At 67.5% G+C, this 14,311-nt stretch overlaps 1 protein-coding gene across 1 annotated transcript in view; it reads right to left on the bottom strand.

The window, feature by feature from the left end:
• Nucleotides 1-1,092: 1,092 nt before the first annotated feature.
• PRR12 (proline rich 12) overlaps nucleotides 1,093-14,311 on the bottom strand; it is a 59,205-nt gene continuing 45,986 nt past the window's right edge. The window contains 3 exon segments of the mRNA XM_071801176.1: nucleotides 1,093-1,366; nucleotides 5,647-5,742; nucleotides 11,053-11,181. Of these exon segments, the coding sequence (XP_071657277.1) occupies nucleotides 1,226-1,366; nucleotides 5,647-5,742; nucleotides 11,053-11,181 (366 nt within the window). The 3' untranslated portion in view covers nucleotides 1,093-1,225.

The raw sequence follows: 14,311 nt of genomic DNA, 5'->3' as shown, positions 1-14,311 counted from the left end.
GGGGGCTCCGGGGGGTCCTGGTGGTCCCCACTGCCCCGGGTGTCCTGGGGTCCTGGGGGTCCCAGATGTCCTGGGGGGGTCCCGGTGGTCCTGGATGTCCCAGATGTCCCAGGGGTGCCCTGGGTGTCCTGGGGTCCTGGAGGTCCCAGATGTCCTGGGGGGTCCCTGGGTGTCCTGGTGGTCTGGGGGGGTCCCAGATGTCCTGGGGGGGTCCTGGTGGTCCAGGGGGGTCCCAGATGTCCTGGGGGGGTCCTGGGTGTCCTGTGGCTCCTGGATGTCCCAGATGTCCTGGGGGGTCCTGGTGGTCCGGGGGGGTCCTGGTGGTCCCCGTCGCCCTGGGTGTCCTGGGGTCCTGGATGTCCCAGATGTCCTGGGGGGGTCCCAGATGTCCCAGGGGTGACCTGGGGGTCCTGGATGTCCCAGATGTCCCGGTGGTCTGGGGGGGTCCTGGTGGTGCCAGTGGTCCCAGGGGGGTCCTGGTGGTCCCCGTTGCCCTGGGTGTCCTGGGGTCCTGGATGTCCCAGATGTCCTGGGGGGGTCCCAGATGTCCTGGGGGGGTCCTGGTGGTCCTGGAGGTCCCAGATGTCCCGGGGGGTCCCGGTGGTCCAGGGGGGTCCTGGTGGTCCCCGTTGCCCTGGGTGTCGTGGGGTCCTGGATGTCCCAGATGTCCTGGGGGGGTCCCGGTGGTCCTGGATGTCCCAGAGGTGACCTGGGGGTCCTGGGGGTGTCCCAGGGGTGCCCTGGGTGTCCTGCGGCTCCTGGAGGTCCCAGATGTCCTGGGGGGTCCCGGGGTGTCCTGGTGGTCCGGGGGGGTCCCAGATGTCCTGGGGGGGTCCTGGTGGTCCTGGATGTCCCAGATGTCCCAGGGGGGTCCCAGATGTCCTGGGGGGTCCCAGATGTCCCAGGGGGGTCCCAGATGTCCTGGGGGGTCCCAGATGTCCTGGGGGGGTCCTGGTGGTCCTGGATGTCCCAGATGTCCCAGGGGTGCCCTGGGTGTCCTGTGGCTCCTGGAGGTCCCAGATGTCCTGGGGGGGTCCCGGTGGTCCTGGATGTCCCAGGGGTGACCTGGGGGTGTCCCAGGGGTGCCCTGGGTGTCCTGCGGCTCCTGGAGGTCCCAGATGTCCTGGGGGGGTCCCAGATGTCCCGGTGGTCCGGGGGGGTCCCGGTGGTCGCGGGGGGGTCCCGGGGGGTCCCGGGGGTCCCGGTGTCCCCGGTGCCGGGGGGGTCACTTGCAGTTGCTCTGTGCCTGCGCCAGGAGGTCGCTGAAGGAGTCGAAGAGCCGCTCCAGCCAGGCCTGGTTGCGCATGCACTGCTGCACCACCTCCTCCTGGCCCAGGTCCTCGTCCTGGCCCTCGATGGCCGACGTCTGGGGACAGGGGACACGGTCAGGGGACAGTGGGGACACCCCATGGACACCCCATGGGGTCCTCGTCCTGGCCCTCGATGGCCGACGTCTGGGGACAGGGGACATGGTCAGGGGACAGTGGGGACACCCCAGGGACACCCCATGGGGTCCTCGTCCTGGCCCTCGATGGCCGACGTCTGGGGACAGGGGACACGGTCAGGGGACAGTGGGGACACCATTGGGAGACCCCATGGGGTCCTCGTCCTGGCCCTCGATGGGCGACGTCTGGGGACAGGGGACACAAAGGGTCAGGGGACAGTGGGGACACCCCAGGGTCACCCCATGGGGTCCTCGTCCTGGCCCTCGATGGGTGACGTCTGGGGACAGGGGACACAAAGGGTCAGGGGACACCCCCAGGGTCACCCCATGGGGCCCTCGTCCTGGCCCTTGATGGGTGACGTCTGGGGACAGGGGACACGGTCAGGGGACAGTTGGGACACCCCATGGGGCCCTCGTCCTGGCCCTCGATGGGTGACATCTGGGGACAGGGGACACAAAGGGTCAGGGGACAATGGGGACACCCCCGGGAGACCCCAACACCCCCAGGGTCACCCCATGGGGCCCTCGTCCTGGCCCTTGATGGGTGACATCTGGGGACAGGGGACACAAAGGGTCAGGGGACAGTGGGGACACCCCCGGGAGACCCCAACACCCCAGGGTCACCCCATGGGGTCCTCGTCCTGGCCCTCGATGGGCGACGTCTGGGGACAGGGGACACAAAGGGTCAGGGGACAGTGGGGACACCCCCGGGAGACCCCATGGGGCCCTTGTCCTGGCCCTTGATGGGTGACATCTGGGGACAGGGGACACAAAGGGTCAGGGGACAGTGGGGACACCCCCAGGGTCACCCCATGGGGTCCTCGTCCTGGCCCTTGATGGGTGACATCTGGGGACAGGGGACACAAAGGGTCAGGGGACAGTGGGGACACCCCTGGGAGACCCCATGGGGCCCTTGTCCTGGCCCTTGATGGGTGACATCTGGGGACAGGGGACACAAAGGGTCAGGGGACAGTGGGGACACCCCCAGGGTCACCCCATGGGGTCCTCGTCCTGGCCCTTGATGGGTGACATCTGGGGACAGGGGACACAAAGGGTCAGGGGACAGTGGGGACACCATTGGGAGACCCCATAGGGTCCTTGTCCTGGCCCTCGATGGGTGACGTCTGGGGACAGGGGACACAAAGGGTCAGGGGACAGTGGGGACACCCCCAGGGTCACCCCATGGGGTCCTCGTCCTGGCCCTCGATGGGTGACGTCTGGGGACAGGGGACACAAAGGGTCAGGGGACAGTGGGGACACCCATGGGAGACCCCCAGGGTCACCCCAACACCCCCAGGGTCACCCCATGGGGTCCTCGTCCTGGCCCTCGATGGGCGACGTCTGGGGACAGGGGACACAAAGGGTCAGGGGACAGTGGGGACACCCCTGGGAGACCCCATGGGGCCCTTGTCCTGGCCCTCGATGGGTGACATCTGGGGACAGGGGACACAAAGGGTCAGGGGACACCCCCAGGGTCACCCCAACACCCCCAGGGTCACCCCATGGGGCCCTTGTCCTGGCCCTCGATGGGTGACATCTGGGGACAGGGGACACGGTCAGGGGACAGTGGGGACACCATTGGGAGACCCCATGGGGTCCTCGTCCTGGCCCTCGATGGGTGACATCTGGGGACAGGGGACACAAAGGGTCAGGGGACAATGGGGACACCCCCGGGAGACCCCAACACCCCCAGGGTCACCCCATGGGGTCCTCGTCCTGGCCCTCGATGGGCGACGTCTGGGGACAGGGGACATGGTCAGGGGACAGTGGGGACACCCCTGGGAGACCCCATGGGGCCCTTGTCCTGGCCCTCGATGGGCGACGTCTGGGGACAGGGGACACGGTCAGGGGACAGTGGGGACACCCCCAGGGTCACCCCATGGGGTCCTCGTCCTGGCCCTCGATGGCCGACGTCTGGGGACAGGGGACAGGGTCAGGGGACAATGGGGACACCCCATGGACACCCCATGGGGTCCTCGTCCTGGCCCTTGATGGGTGACGTCTGGGGACAGGGGACACAAAGGGTCAGGGGACAATGGGGACACCCCCGGGAGACCCCATGGGGTCCTCGTCCTGGCCCTTGATGGGTGACGTCTGGGGACAGGGGACACAAAGGGTCAGGGGACAATGGGGACACCCCCGGGAGACCCCATGGGGTCCTCGTCCTGGCCCTTGATGGGTGACATCTGGGGACAGGGGACACAAAGGGTCAGGGGACACCCCCAGGGTCACCCCATGGGGCCCTCGTCCTGGTCCTCGATGGGTGACATCTGGGGACAGGGGACACAAAGGGTCAGGGGACAGTAGGGACACCCCCGGGAGACCCCATGGGGTCCTCGTCCTGGCCCTCGATGGGTGACATCTGGGGACAGGGGACACAAAGGGTCAGGGGACAATGGGGACACCATTGGGAGACCCCATGGGGTCCTCGTCCTGGCCCTTGATGGGTGACGTCTGGGGACAGGGGACACAAAGGGTCAGGGGACAATGGGGACACCCCCGGGAGACCCCAACACCCCCAGGGTCACCCCATGGGGCCCTCGTCCTGGCCCTTGATGGGTGACGTCTGGGGACAGGGGACACAAAGGGTCAGGGGACACCCCCAGGGTCACCCCATGGGGCCCTCGTCCTGGTCCTCGATGGGTGACATCTGGGGACAGGGGACACAAAGGGTCAGGGGACAATGGGGACACCCCCAGGGTCACATGGGGGGACACAGGGACACGAGGTGGCAGGGGGGTGACACAAGTGACATGGGGGTGCCATGGGGGGGCCATGGGTGACACGGGGGGACACGGGGGACATGGGGGGACACGGGGAGGGGACAGGGGTGTCACCTCGTCCTTGCAGCGCAGGAAGGGGCGGTACTTGTGGGGTGGGCATGGGGGGACACGGGGACATGGGGGGACATGGGGGTGACACAGGTGACATGGGGGTGACACAGGTGACATGGGGGTGACACAGGTGACATGGGGGACACGGGGAGGGGACAGGGGTGTCACCTCGTCCTTGCAGCGCAGGAAGGGGCGGTACTTGTGGGGTGGGCATGGGGGGACACGGGGACACGGGGGACATGGGGGTGACACAGGTGCCATGGGGGTGACACAGGTGCCATGGGGGTGCCGTGGGTGACACGGGGGACACGGGAGGGGACAGGGGTGTCACCTTGTCCTTGCAGCGCAGGAAGGGGCGGTACTTGTGGGGTGGGCATGGGGGGACACGGGGACATGGGGGGACATGGGGGTGACACAGGTGACATGGGGGTGACACAGGTGACATGGGGGTGCCATGGGGGACACAGGGGGACACGGGGGGACACGGGGGGCCATGGGGGTGACACAGGTGACATGGGGGACACGGGGGGACACGGGGGGGGACAGGGGTGTCACCTCGTCCTTGCAGCACAGGAAGGTGTGGTACTTGTGGGGTGGGCATGGGGGGACATGGGGACATGGGGGGACATGGGGGTGACACAGGTGACATGGGGGGACATGGGGGGACACGGGGGGGGACAGGGGTGTCACCTCGTCCTTGCAGCGCAGGAAGGTGCGGTACTTGTGGGGTGGGCATGGGGGGACACGGGGACACGGGGGGACATGGGGGTGACACGGGTGACATGGGGGTGCAATGGGTGACACAGGGGGACACGGGGGACACGGGGGGGGACAGGGGTGTCACCTCGTCCTTGCAGCGCAGGAAGGTGCGGTACTTGTGGGGTGGGCATGGGGGGACACGGGGACATGGGGGGACATGGGGGTGACACAGGTGACATGGGGGTGACACAGGTGCCATGGGGGTGCCATGGGTGACACAGGGGGACACGGGGGGACACGGGGGACACGGGGGGACACGGGGAGGGGACAGGGGTGTCACCTCGTCCTTGCAGCGCAGGAAGGGGCGGTACTTGTGGGGTGGGCATGGGGGGACACGGGGACACGGGGGACATGGGGGTGACACAGGTGACATGGGGGTGCCGTGGGTGACACGGGGGTGCCGTGGGTGACACGGGGGGACACGGGGGGACACGGGGGGACACGGGGGGGGACAGGGGTGTCACCTCGTCCTTGCAGCGCAGGAAGGGGCGGTACTTGTGGGGTGGCCATGGGGGGACACGGGGACACGGGGGACATGGGGGTGACACAGGTGACACGGGGGTGACACAGGTGACACGGGGGGACACGGGGAGGGGACAGGGGTGTCACCTCGTCCTTGCAGCGCAGGAAGGTGTGGTACTTGTAGTGGTGCAGCGAGTGGTACAGGGTGCACAGCAACGACTTCTCCACCTCCACCTTGAACTCCTGCAGGAGGCGCTCACAGCACCCACCCTGGGACACGGGGACACCCGGGGACACCAAGGGGACACCAGGGACACCAGGGACACCCAAGGGAAACCAGGGACACCAGGGACACCCAGGAACATCAGGGACCCCAGGGACACCCAGGGACACCCCAGGGACACCAAAGGGACACCAGGGACACCAAAGGGAGACCCAGGGACACTGGGAAACCAAAGGGACACCAGGGACACCCAGGGACACCAGGGACACCCAGGGACACCCAGGGACACCCAGGGACACCAGGGACACCCAGGGACACCCAGGGACACCGGGAAACCAAAGGGACACCAGGGACACCCAGGGACACCCAGGGACACCCCAGGGACACCCAGGGACACCCAGGGACACCAGGGACACCCAGAGACCCCAGGGACACCCAGGGACACCAGGGACACCCAGGGACACCCCAGGGACCCCAGGGACACCCAAGGGACACCCAGGGACACCCAGGGACCCCCAGGGACCCTCAGGGACACCAGGGACACCCAAGGGACACCAGGGACACCAAAGGGACACCAGGGACACCAGGGACCCCCAGGGACACCCAGGGACACCCAGGGACCCCAGGGACACCCAGGGACCCCAGGGAGACCCAGGGACCCCAGGGAGACCCAGGGACCCCAGGGACACCAAAGGGACACCAGGGACACCCAGGGACACCCAGGGACACCAGGGACCCCAGGGACACCCAGGGACACCCAGGGACACCGGGAAACCAAAGGGAAACCAGGGACACCCAGGGACCCCAGAGACCCCAGGGACACCCCAGGGACCCCAGGGACACCCAGGGACCCCAGAGACCCCAGGGACACCCAGGGACCCCAGGGACACCAAAGGGACCCCAGGGACACCCAGGGACACCAGGGACACCCAGGGACACCCAGGGACCCCAGGGACACCCAGGGACACCCAGGGACACCAGGGACACCAAAGGGACACCAGGGACACCCAGGGACACCCAGGGACACCCAGGGACACCAGGGACACCCAGGGACACCCAGGGACACCCCAGGGACACCCAGGGACACCCAGGGACATCCAGGGACACCCAGGGACACCCAGGGACCCCGGGACACCAAAGGGACACCAGGGACACCCAGGGACACCCAGGGACACCCAGGGACCCCCGGGGACACCCAGGGACACCCAGGGACACCCAAGGGAAACCAGGGACACCAAAGGGACACCCAGGGACCCCCAGGGACACCCAGGGACACCAGGGACACCCCAGGGACACCCAGGGACCCCCAGGGACACCAGGGACACCCAGGGACACCCAGGGACACCCCAGGGACCCTGGGACACCAAAGGGACACCAGGGACACCCAGGGACACCGGGAAACCAAAGGGACACCAGGGACACCCAGGGACCCCAGGGACACCCAGGGACACCCAAGGGACACCAGGGACACCCAGGGACACCAGGGACACCCAGGGACACCCAGGGACACCAGGGACACCCAAGGACCCCCGGGGACACCAGGGACCCTCAGGGACACCCAGGGACCCCAGGGACACCCAGGGACACCAGGGACACCCAGGGACACCCCAGGGACCCAGGGACACCAGGGACACCAAAGGGACACCCAGGGACCCCAGGGACACCCCAGGGACACCAGGGACACCCAGGGACACCCCAGGGACCCTGGGACACCAAAGGGACACCCAGGGACACCCAGGGACACCAGGGACACCCAGGGACACCAGGGACCCCCAGGGACACCAGGGACACCAGGGACCCCCAGGGACACCAGGGACACCAGGGACACCCAGGGACACCCCAGGGACCCAGGGACACCAGGGACACCAAAGGGACACCCAGGGACCCCAGGGACACCCCAGGGACACCAGGGACACCCAGGGACACCCCAGGGACCCTGGGACACCAAAGGGACACCCAGGGACACCCAGGGACACCAGGGACACCCAGGGACACCAGGGACACCCAGGGACACCAGGGACACCAGGGACACCCAGGGACCCCCAGGGACACCCCAGGGACACCCAGGGACACCAGGGACACCAGGGACACCCAGGGACACCCAGGGACACCAGGGACACCAGGGACACCCAGGGACACCCAGGGACCCCAGGGACACCCAGGGACCCCCAGGGACACCCAGGGACACCCAGGGACACCCAGGGACACCCAGGGACCCCAGGGACACCCAAGGGACACCAGGGACACCCAGGGACACCAGGGACACCCAGGGACACCCAAGGGACCCTTGGGACACCCAGGGACACCCGGGGACACCCCAGGGACACCAGGGACACCCAGGGACCCTCAGGGACCCCAGGGACACCCAAGGGACACCCAGGGACCCTCAGGGACCCCAGGGACACCCAGGGACACCGGGAAACCAAAGGGACACCAGGGACACCCAGGGACCCCGGGACACCAAAGGGACACCAGGGACACCCAGGGACACCCAGGGACACCCAGGGACCCTCAGGGACACCCAGAGACCCCAGGGACACCCAGGGACCCCAGGGACCCTCAGGGACCCCAGGGACACCCCAGGGACCCCAGGGACACCCAGGGACCCCCAGGAACACCCAAGGACCCCCGGGGACAACCAGGGACACCCAGGGACACCCCAGGGACACCAGGGACACCCAGGGACCCCAGGGACACCCAGGGACACCCAGGGACACCCCAGGGACACCAGGGACACCCAAGGGACACCAGGGACACCCAGGGACACCCAGGGACCCCCAGGGACACCAGGGAACCCCAGGGACCCTCAGGGACCCCGGGGACAACCAGGGACACCCACGGACACCCAGGGACCCTCAGGGACCCCAGGGACACCCAAGGGACCCCCGGGACACCCAGGGACACCAGGGACACCCAAAGGACACCAGGGACCCCCAGGGACACCCAGGGACCCCCATGAGACCCCCCAGACACCTCTGAACTCCCCAGGGACCCCTATGAGACCCCCCCATGCCCCCCAGGGACCCCCATGGCCCCTAGGGACCCCCATGAGACCTCCCCAGGCCCCCCATGGCCCCCCATGAGACCCCCAGGACCCCCATGAGACCCCCCAGGACCCCCAGGGACCCCCATGAGACCCCCCAGGGACCCCCATGAGACCCCCCATGCCCCCCAGGGACCCCCATGAGACCCCAAGGGACCCCCATGAGACCCCCCAGGGACCCCCATGAGACCCCCATGGCCCCCCATGAGACCCCCCATGGCCCCCCTGCACTCCCCAGGGACCCCCATGAGACCCCCAGGGACCCCCATGAGACCCCAAGGGACCCCCATAAGACCCCCCAGGGACCCCCATGACACCCCCAGGACCCCCATAAGACCCCCCAGGCCCCCCATGAGACCCCCCCAGGTCCCCCAGGAACCCCATAAGACCCCCCAGGGACCCCCATAAGACCCCCCAGGGACCCCCATAAGACCCCTCATGGCCCCCCATGAGACCCCCAGGACCCCCATAAGACCCCCCAGGGACCCCCATAAGACCCCCCAGGCACCCCCATGAGACCCCAAGGGACCCCCAGGGACCCCCAGGGACCCCCATGGTCCCCCTGAACTCCCCAGGGACCCCCATAAGACCCCCCCATGTCCCCCATGACCCCCCATAAGACCCCCCAGGGACCCCATAAGACCCCCCAGGGACCCCCATGAGACCCCCAGGACCCCCATAAAACCCCCCATGCACCCCATGGCCCCCCTGAACTCCCCAGGGACCCCCATGAGACCCCCCCAGGTCCCCCAGGGACCCCCATGAGACCCCAAGGGACCCCCATGAGACCCCCATGGCCCCCCATGAGACCCCCAGGGACCCCCATGAGACCCCCCAGGGACCCCCATGAGACCCCCATGGCCCCCCATGAGACCCCCCATGGCCCCCCTGCACTCCCCAGGGACCCCCATGAGACCCCCAGGGACCCCCATGAGACCCCCAGGGACCCCCATAAGACCCCCCAGGGACCCCCATGACACCCCCAGGACCCCCATAAGACCCCCCAGGCCCCCCATGAGACCCCCCCAGGTCCCCCAGGGACCCCCATAAGAACCCCCAGACCCCCCCACGTCCCCCCTGAACTCCACAGGGACCCCCATGAGATCCCCCCAGGCCCCCCATAAGATCCCCCAGGCACCCCCATGAGACCCCCAGGCACCCCCATGAGACCCCAAGGGACCCCCATGAGACCCCCCATGCCCCCATGGTCCCCCTGAACTCCCCAGGGACCCCCATAAGACCCCCCCATGTCCCCCATGGCCCTCCATGAGACCCCCAGGACCCCCATGAGACCCCCCAGGGACCCCCAGGGACCCCCATGAGACCCCCAGGACCCCCAGGGACCCCCAGGACCCCCATAAGACCCCCCATGCACCCCATGGCCCCCCTGAACTCCCCAGGGACCCCCATGAGACCCCCCCAGGTCCCCCAGGGACCCCCATAAGACCCCCCAGGGACCCCCATGAGACCCCCAGGACCCCCATGGTCCCCCTGAACTCCCCAGGGACCCCCATAAGACCCCCCCATGTCCCCCATGGCCCCCCATGAGACCCCCAGGACCCCCATGAGACCCCCATGGCCCCCCATGAGACCCCTCCATGACCCCCAGGAACCCCATAAGACCCCCCAGGGACCCCCATAAGACCCCCAGGGACCCCCATAAGGCCCCCCAGGGACCCCCATAAGACCCCCAGGGACCCCCATGAGACCCCCCAGGGACCCCCATAAGACCCCCCAGGGACCCCCATGAGACCCCCAGGGACCCCCATGAGACCCCCCATGCCTCCCCATAAGGCCCCCCAGGGACCCCCATAAGACCCCCCATGGCCCCCCATGGACCCCCATGAGACCCCTCCATGACCCCCAGGGACCCCCATAAGACCCCCCATGGCCCCCCATGGACCCCCATGAGACCCCTCCATGACCCCCAGGGACCCCCATAAGACCCCCCATGGCCCCCCATGAGACCCCCAGGACCCCCATGAGACCCCCCCAGGTCCCCCATGGCCCCCCAGGGACCCCCATGAGACCCCCAGGACCCCCATAAGACCCCCCAGGCCCCCCCAGACACCTCTGAACTCCCCAGGGACCCCCATGAGACCCCCCCAGGTCCCCCAGGGACCCCCATGAGACCCCCAGGGACCCCCATAAGACCCCCCAGGGACCCCCATGAGACCCCCAGGGACCCCCATAAGACCCCCCAGGGACCCCCATGAGACCCCCCAGGGACCCCCATAAGACCCCCCAGGGACCCCCATAAGACCCCCCAGGCCCCCCCTGGCCGCACCTGGGGTTTCCCCACGCTGCGCTTGACCTTGCTGAGGGTCTTGCGGTTGTAGGGCTCCCCCCCCGGGCGCAGCCTCACCAGCGCCCCCCCCGGCTCCGCGTGCAGCTGCGGGAACGTGTGCAGCGCCTCCTGGGGACAGCGGGGACATGGGGACATTGGGGACATTGGGGACAATGGGGACATTGGGGGACATGGGGACATTGGGGACATTGGGGACATTGGGGGCATTGGGGACATGGGGGACATTGGGGACATGGGGACATGGGGGCATTGGGGACATGGGGACATTGGGGACATGGGGGACATTGGGGACATGGGGACATGGGGGACAATGGGGACATGGGGGCATTGCGGACATTGGGGACATGGGGGACATTGGGGACATTGGGGACATTGGGGACATTGGGGACATTGGGGGACATGGGGACATGGGGGACAATGGGGACATTGGGGGGATGGGGACACGGGGACATTGGGGACATTGGGGACATGGGGGCATTGGGGACATGGGGACATTGGGGACATTGGGGACATTGGGGACATGGGGACATTGGGGGGATGGGGACATTGGGGACATTGGGGACATTGGGGACATGGGGGACATGGGGGACATTGGGGACATTGGGGGGATGGGGGACATTGGGGGACATGGGGGACATTGGGGACAATGGGGACATTGAGGGACATGGGGGACATTGGGGGACATGGGGGACATTGGGGACAATGGGGACATTGGGGACATGGGGGACATTGGGGGACATGGGGGCATTGGGGACATTGGGGACATTGAGGGACATGGGGGACATTGGGGGACATGGGGGACATGGGGGGGACATGGGGACATGGGGGACATTGGGGACAATGGGGACATTGGGGACATGGGGGACATTGGGGGACATGGGGACATTGGGGACATTGGGGACATGGGGGCATTGGGGACATGGGGGACATGGGGGGGACATGGGGACATGGGGGACATTGGGGACAATGGGGACATTGGGGACAATGGGGACATTGGGGGACATGGGGACATTGGGGACAATGGGGACAATGGGGACATTTGGGACATGGGGACATTGGGGACATTGGGGACATTGGGGGATATTGGGGGACATTGGGGACATGGGGGACATGGGGACATGGGGACATTGGGGGATATTGGGGACATGGGGACATTGGGGGGATGGGGACATTGGGGACATTGGGGGACATGGGGACATGGGGACATTGGGGGGATGGGGACATTGGGGACATTGGGGACATTGGGGACATGGGGGACATTGGGGACAATGGGGACATTGGGGGACATGGGGACATTGGGGACAATGGGGACATTGGGGACATGGGGACATTGGGGACATTGGGGACATGGGGACATGGGGGCATTGGGGACATTGGGGACATGGGGGACATTGGGGACATTGGGGACATGGGGGACAATGGGGACATTGGGGACATCGGGGACATTGGGGACATTGGGGGATATTGGGGGACATTGGGGACATGGGGGACATGGGGACATGGGGACATTGGGGGATATTGGGGACATGGGGGACATTGGGGACATGGGGACATTGGGGGGATGGGGACATTGGGGACATTGGGGGACATGGGGACATGGGGACATTGGGGGGATGGGGACATTGGGGACATTGGGGACATTGGGGACATGGGGGACATTGGGGACATTGGGGACATGGGGGACATGGGGACATGGGGGACATGGGGGACATGGGGACATTGGGGACATGGGGACATGGGGGACATGGGGACATTGGGGACATTGGGGACATGGGGGACATGGGGACATGGGGGACAATGGGGACATTGGGGACATGGGGACATGGGAGACAATGGGGACATGGGGGCATTGGGGGGATGGGGGACATTGGGGACATTGGGGACATTGGGGACATTGGGGACATGGGGGACATGGGGACAATGGGGACATTGGGGACAATGGGGACATTGGGGGACATGGGGGACATTGGGGGACATTGGGGACATGGGGGACATTGGGGGACATTGGGGACATGGGGGACATTGGGGACATTGGGGGACATGGGGGACATGGGGGACATTGGGGACATTGGGGGACAGGGGGACATGGGGGACATGGGGACATGGGGGACATTGGGGACATGGGGACATGGGGACATGGGCACATGGGGACATTGGGGGACATGGGGACATGGGGGGGGAACAGGGGACATGGGGGACATTGGGGGGATGGGGGACATGGGGGACATTGGGGGACATTGGGGGGAACGGGGGACATTGGGGGACATTGGGGACATGGGGGGGAACAGGGGGACAGGGGGACATTGGGGGACATTGGGGGGAACAGGGGGACAGGGGACATTGGGGACATGGGGGGGACATGGGGGACATCGGGACATGGGGGGACATGGGGACATTGGGACATGGAGGGGACAGGGGGACATTGGGACATTGGGGACATGGGGGACATGGGGACATGGGGGACATGCGGACATGGGGGACATGGGGGACATGGGGGACATGGGGGGAACAGGGGGACATTGGGGGACATTGGGGACATGGGGGACATGGGGGACATGGGGACATGGGGGACATGGTGGGACATTGGGGGGACATTGGGGGGATGGGGGACATGGGACATTGGGGACATTGGGGACATGGGGGGACATTGGGGGAAACAGGGGACATTGGGACATTGGGGACATGGGGGACATTGGGGGGGAACAGGGGGACATGGGGCACAGGGGGACATGGGGACAGGGGGATATGGGACAGGGGGACATGGGGACATAGGGACAGGGAACATGGGACATGTGGACATTGGGATATGAGGACATGGGGACATCGGGGATATGGGAACGTGGGGACATGGGGACATGGGGATATGGGACATGGGGACAAGGGGACACGTGGACAGGGGGACAAGGGCCAGGGGGTGTGGGGCACACGTCACTCTCGGCCAGCGGGGACCCCAGCCCTGGGGACCTTGGGGACACCCGGGGTCGTCCGGACACCCCCAGCCCCACAGACACCCCCAGCCCCACAGACACCCCCTGCCCCATAGACACCCCCAGCCCCATAGACACCCCCAGCCCCATAGACAAACCCCAGCCCCATAGACACCCCCAGCCCCATAGACACCCCCAGGCCCACGGACACCTCCAACCCCACAGACATCCCCAGCCCCACAGACACCCCCAGCCCCATAGCCCCCCCAGCCCCCCAGCCCCCAGCCCCATAGACACTCCCCAGCCCCTCA

This window comes from Patagioenas fasciata, chromosome 35, assembly GCF_037038585.1.
Source record: "Patagioenas fasciata isolate bPatFas1 chromosome 35, bPatFas1.hap1, whole genome shotgun sequence".
In the NCBI taxonomy this organism is placed as follows: Eukaryota; Metazoa; Chordata; class Aves; order Columbiformes; family Columbidae; genus Patagioenas; species Patagioenas fasciata.
The sequence above is the reverse complement of the archived record's forward strand: the minus strand, read 5'-3'. Positions and strand labels throughout refer to the sequence as shown.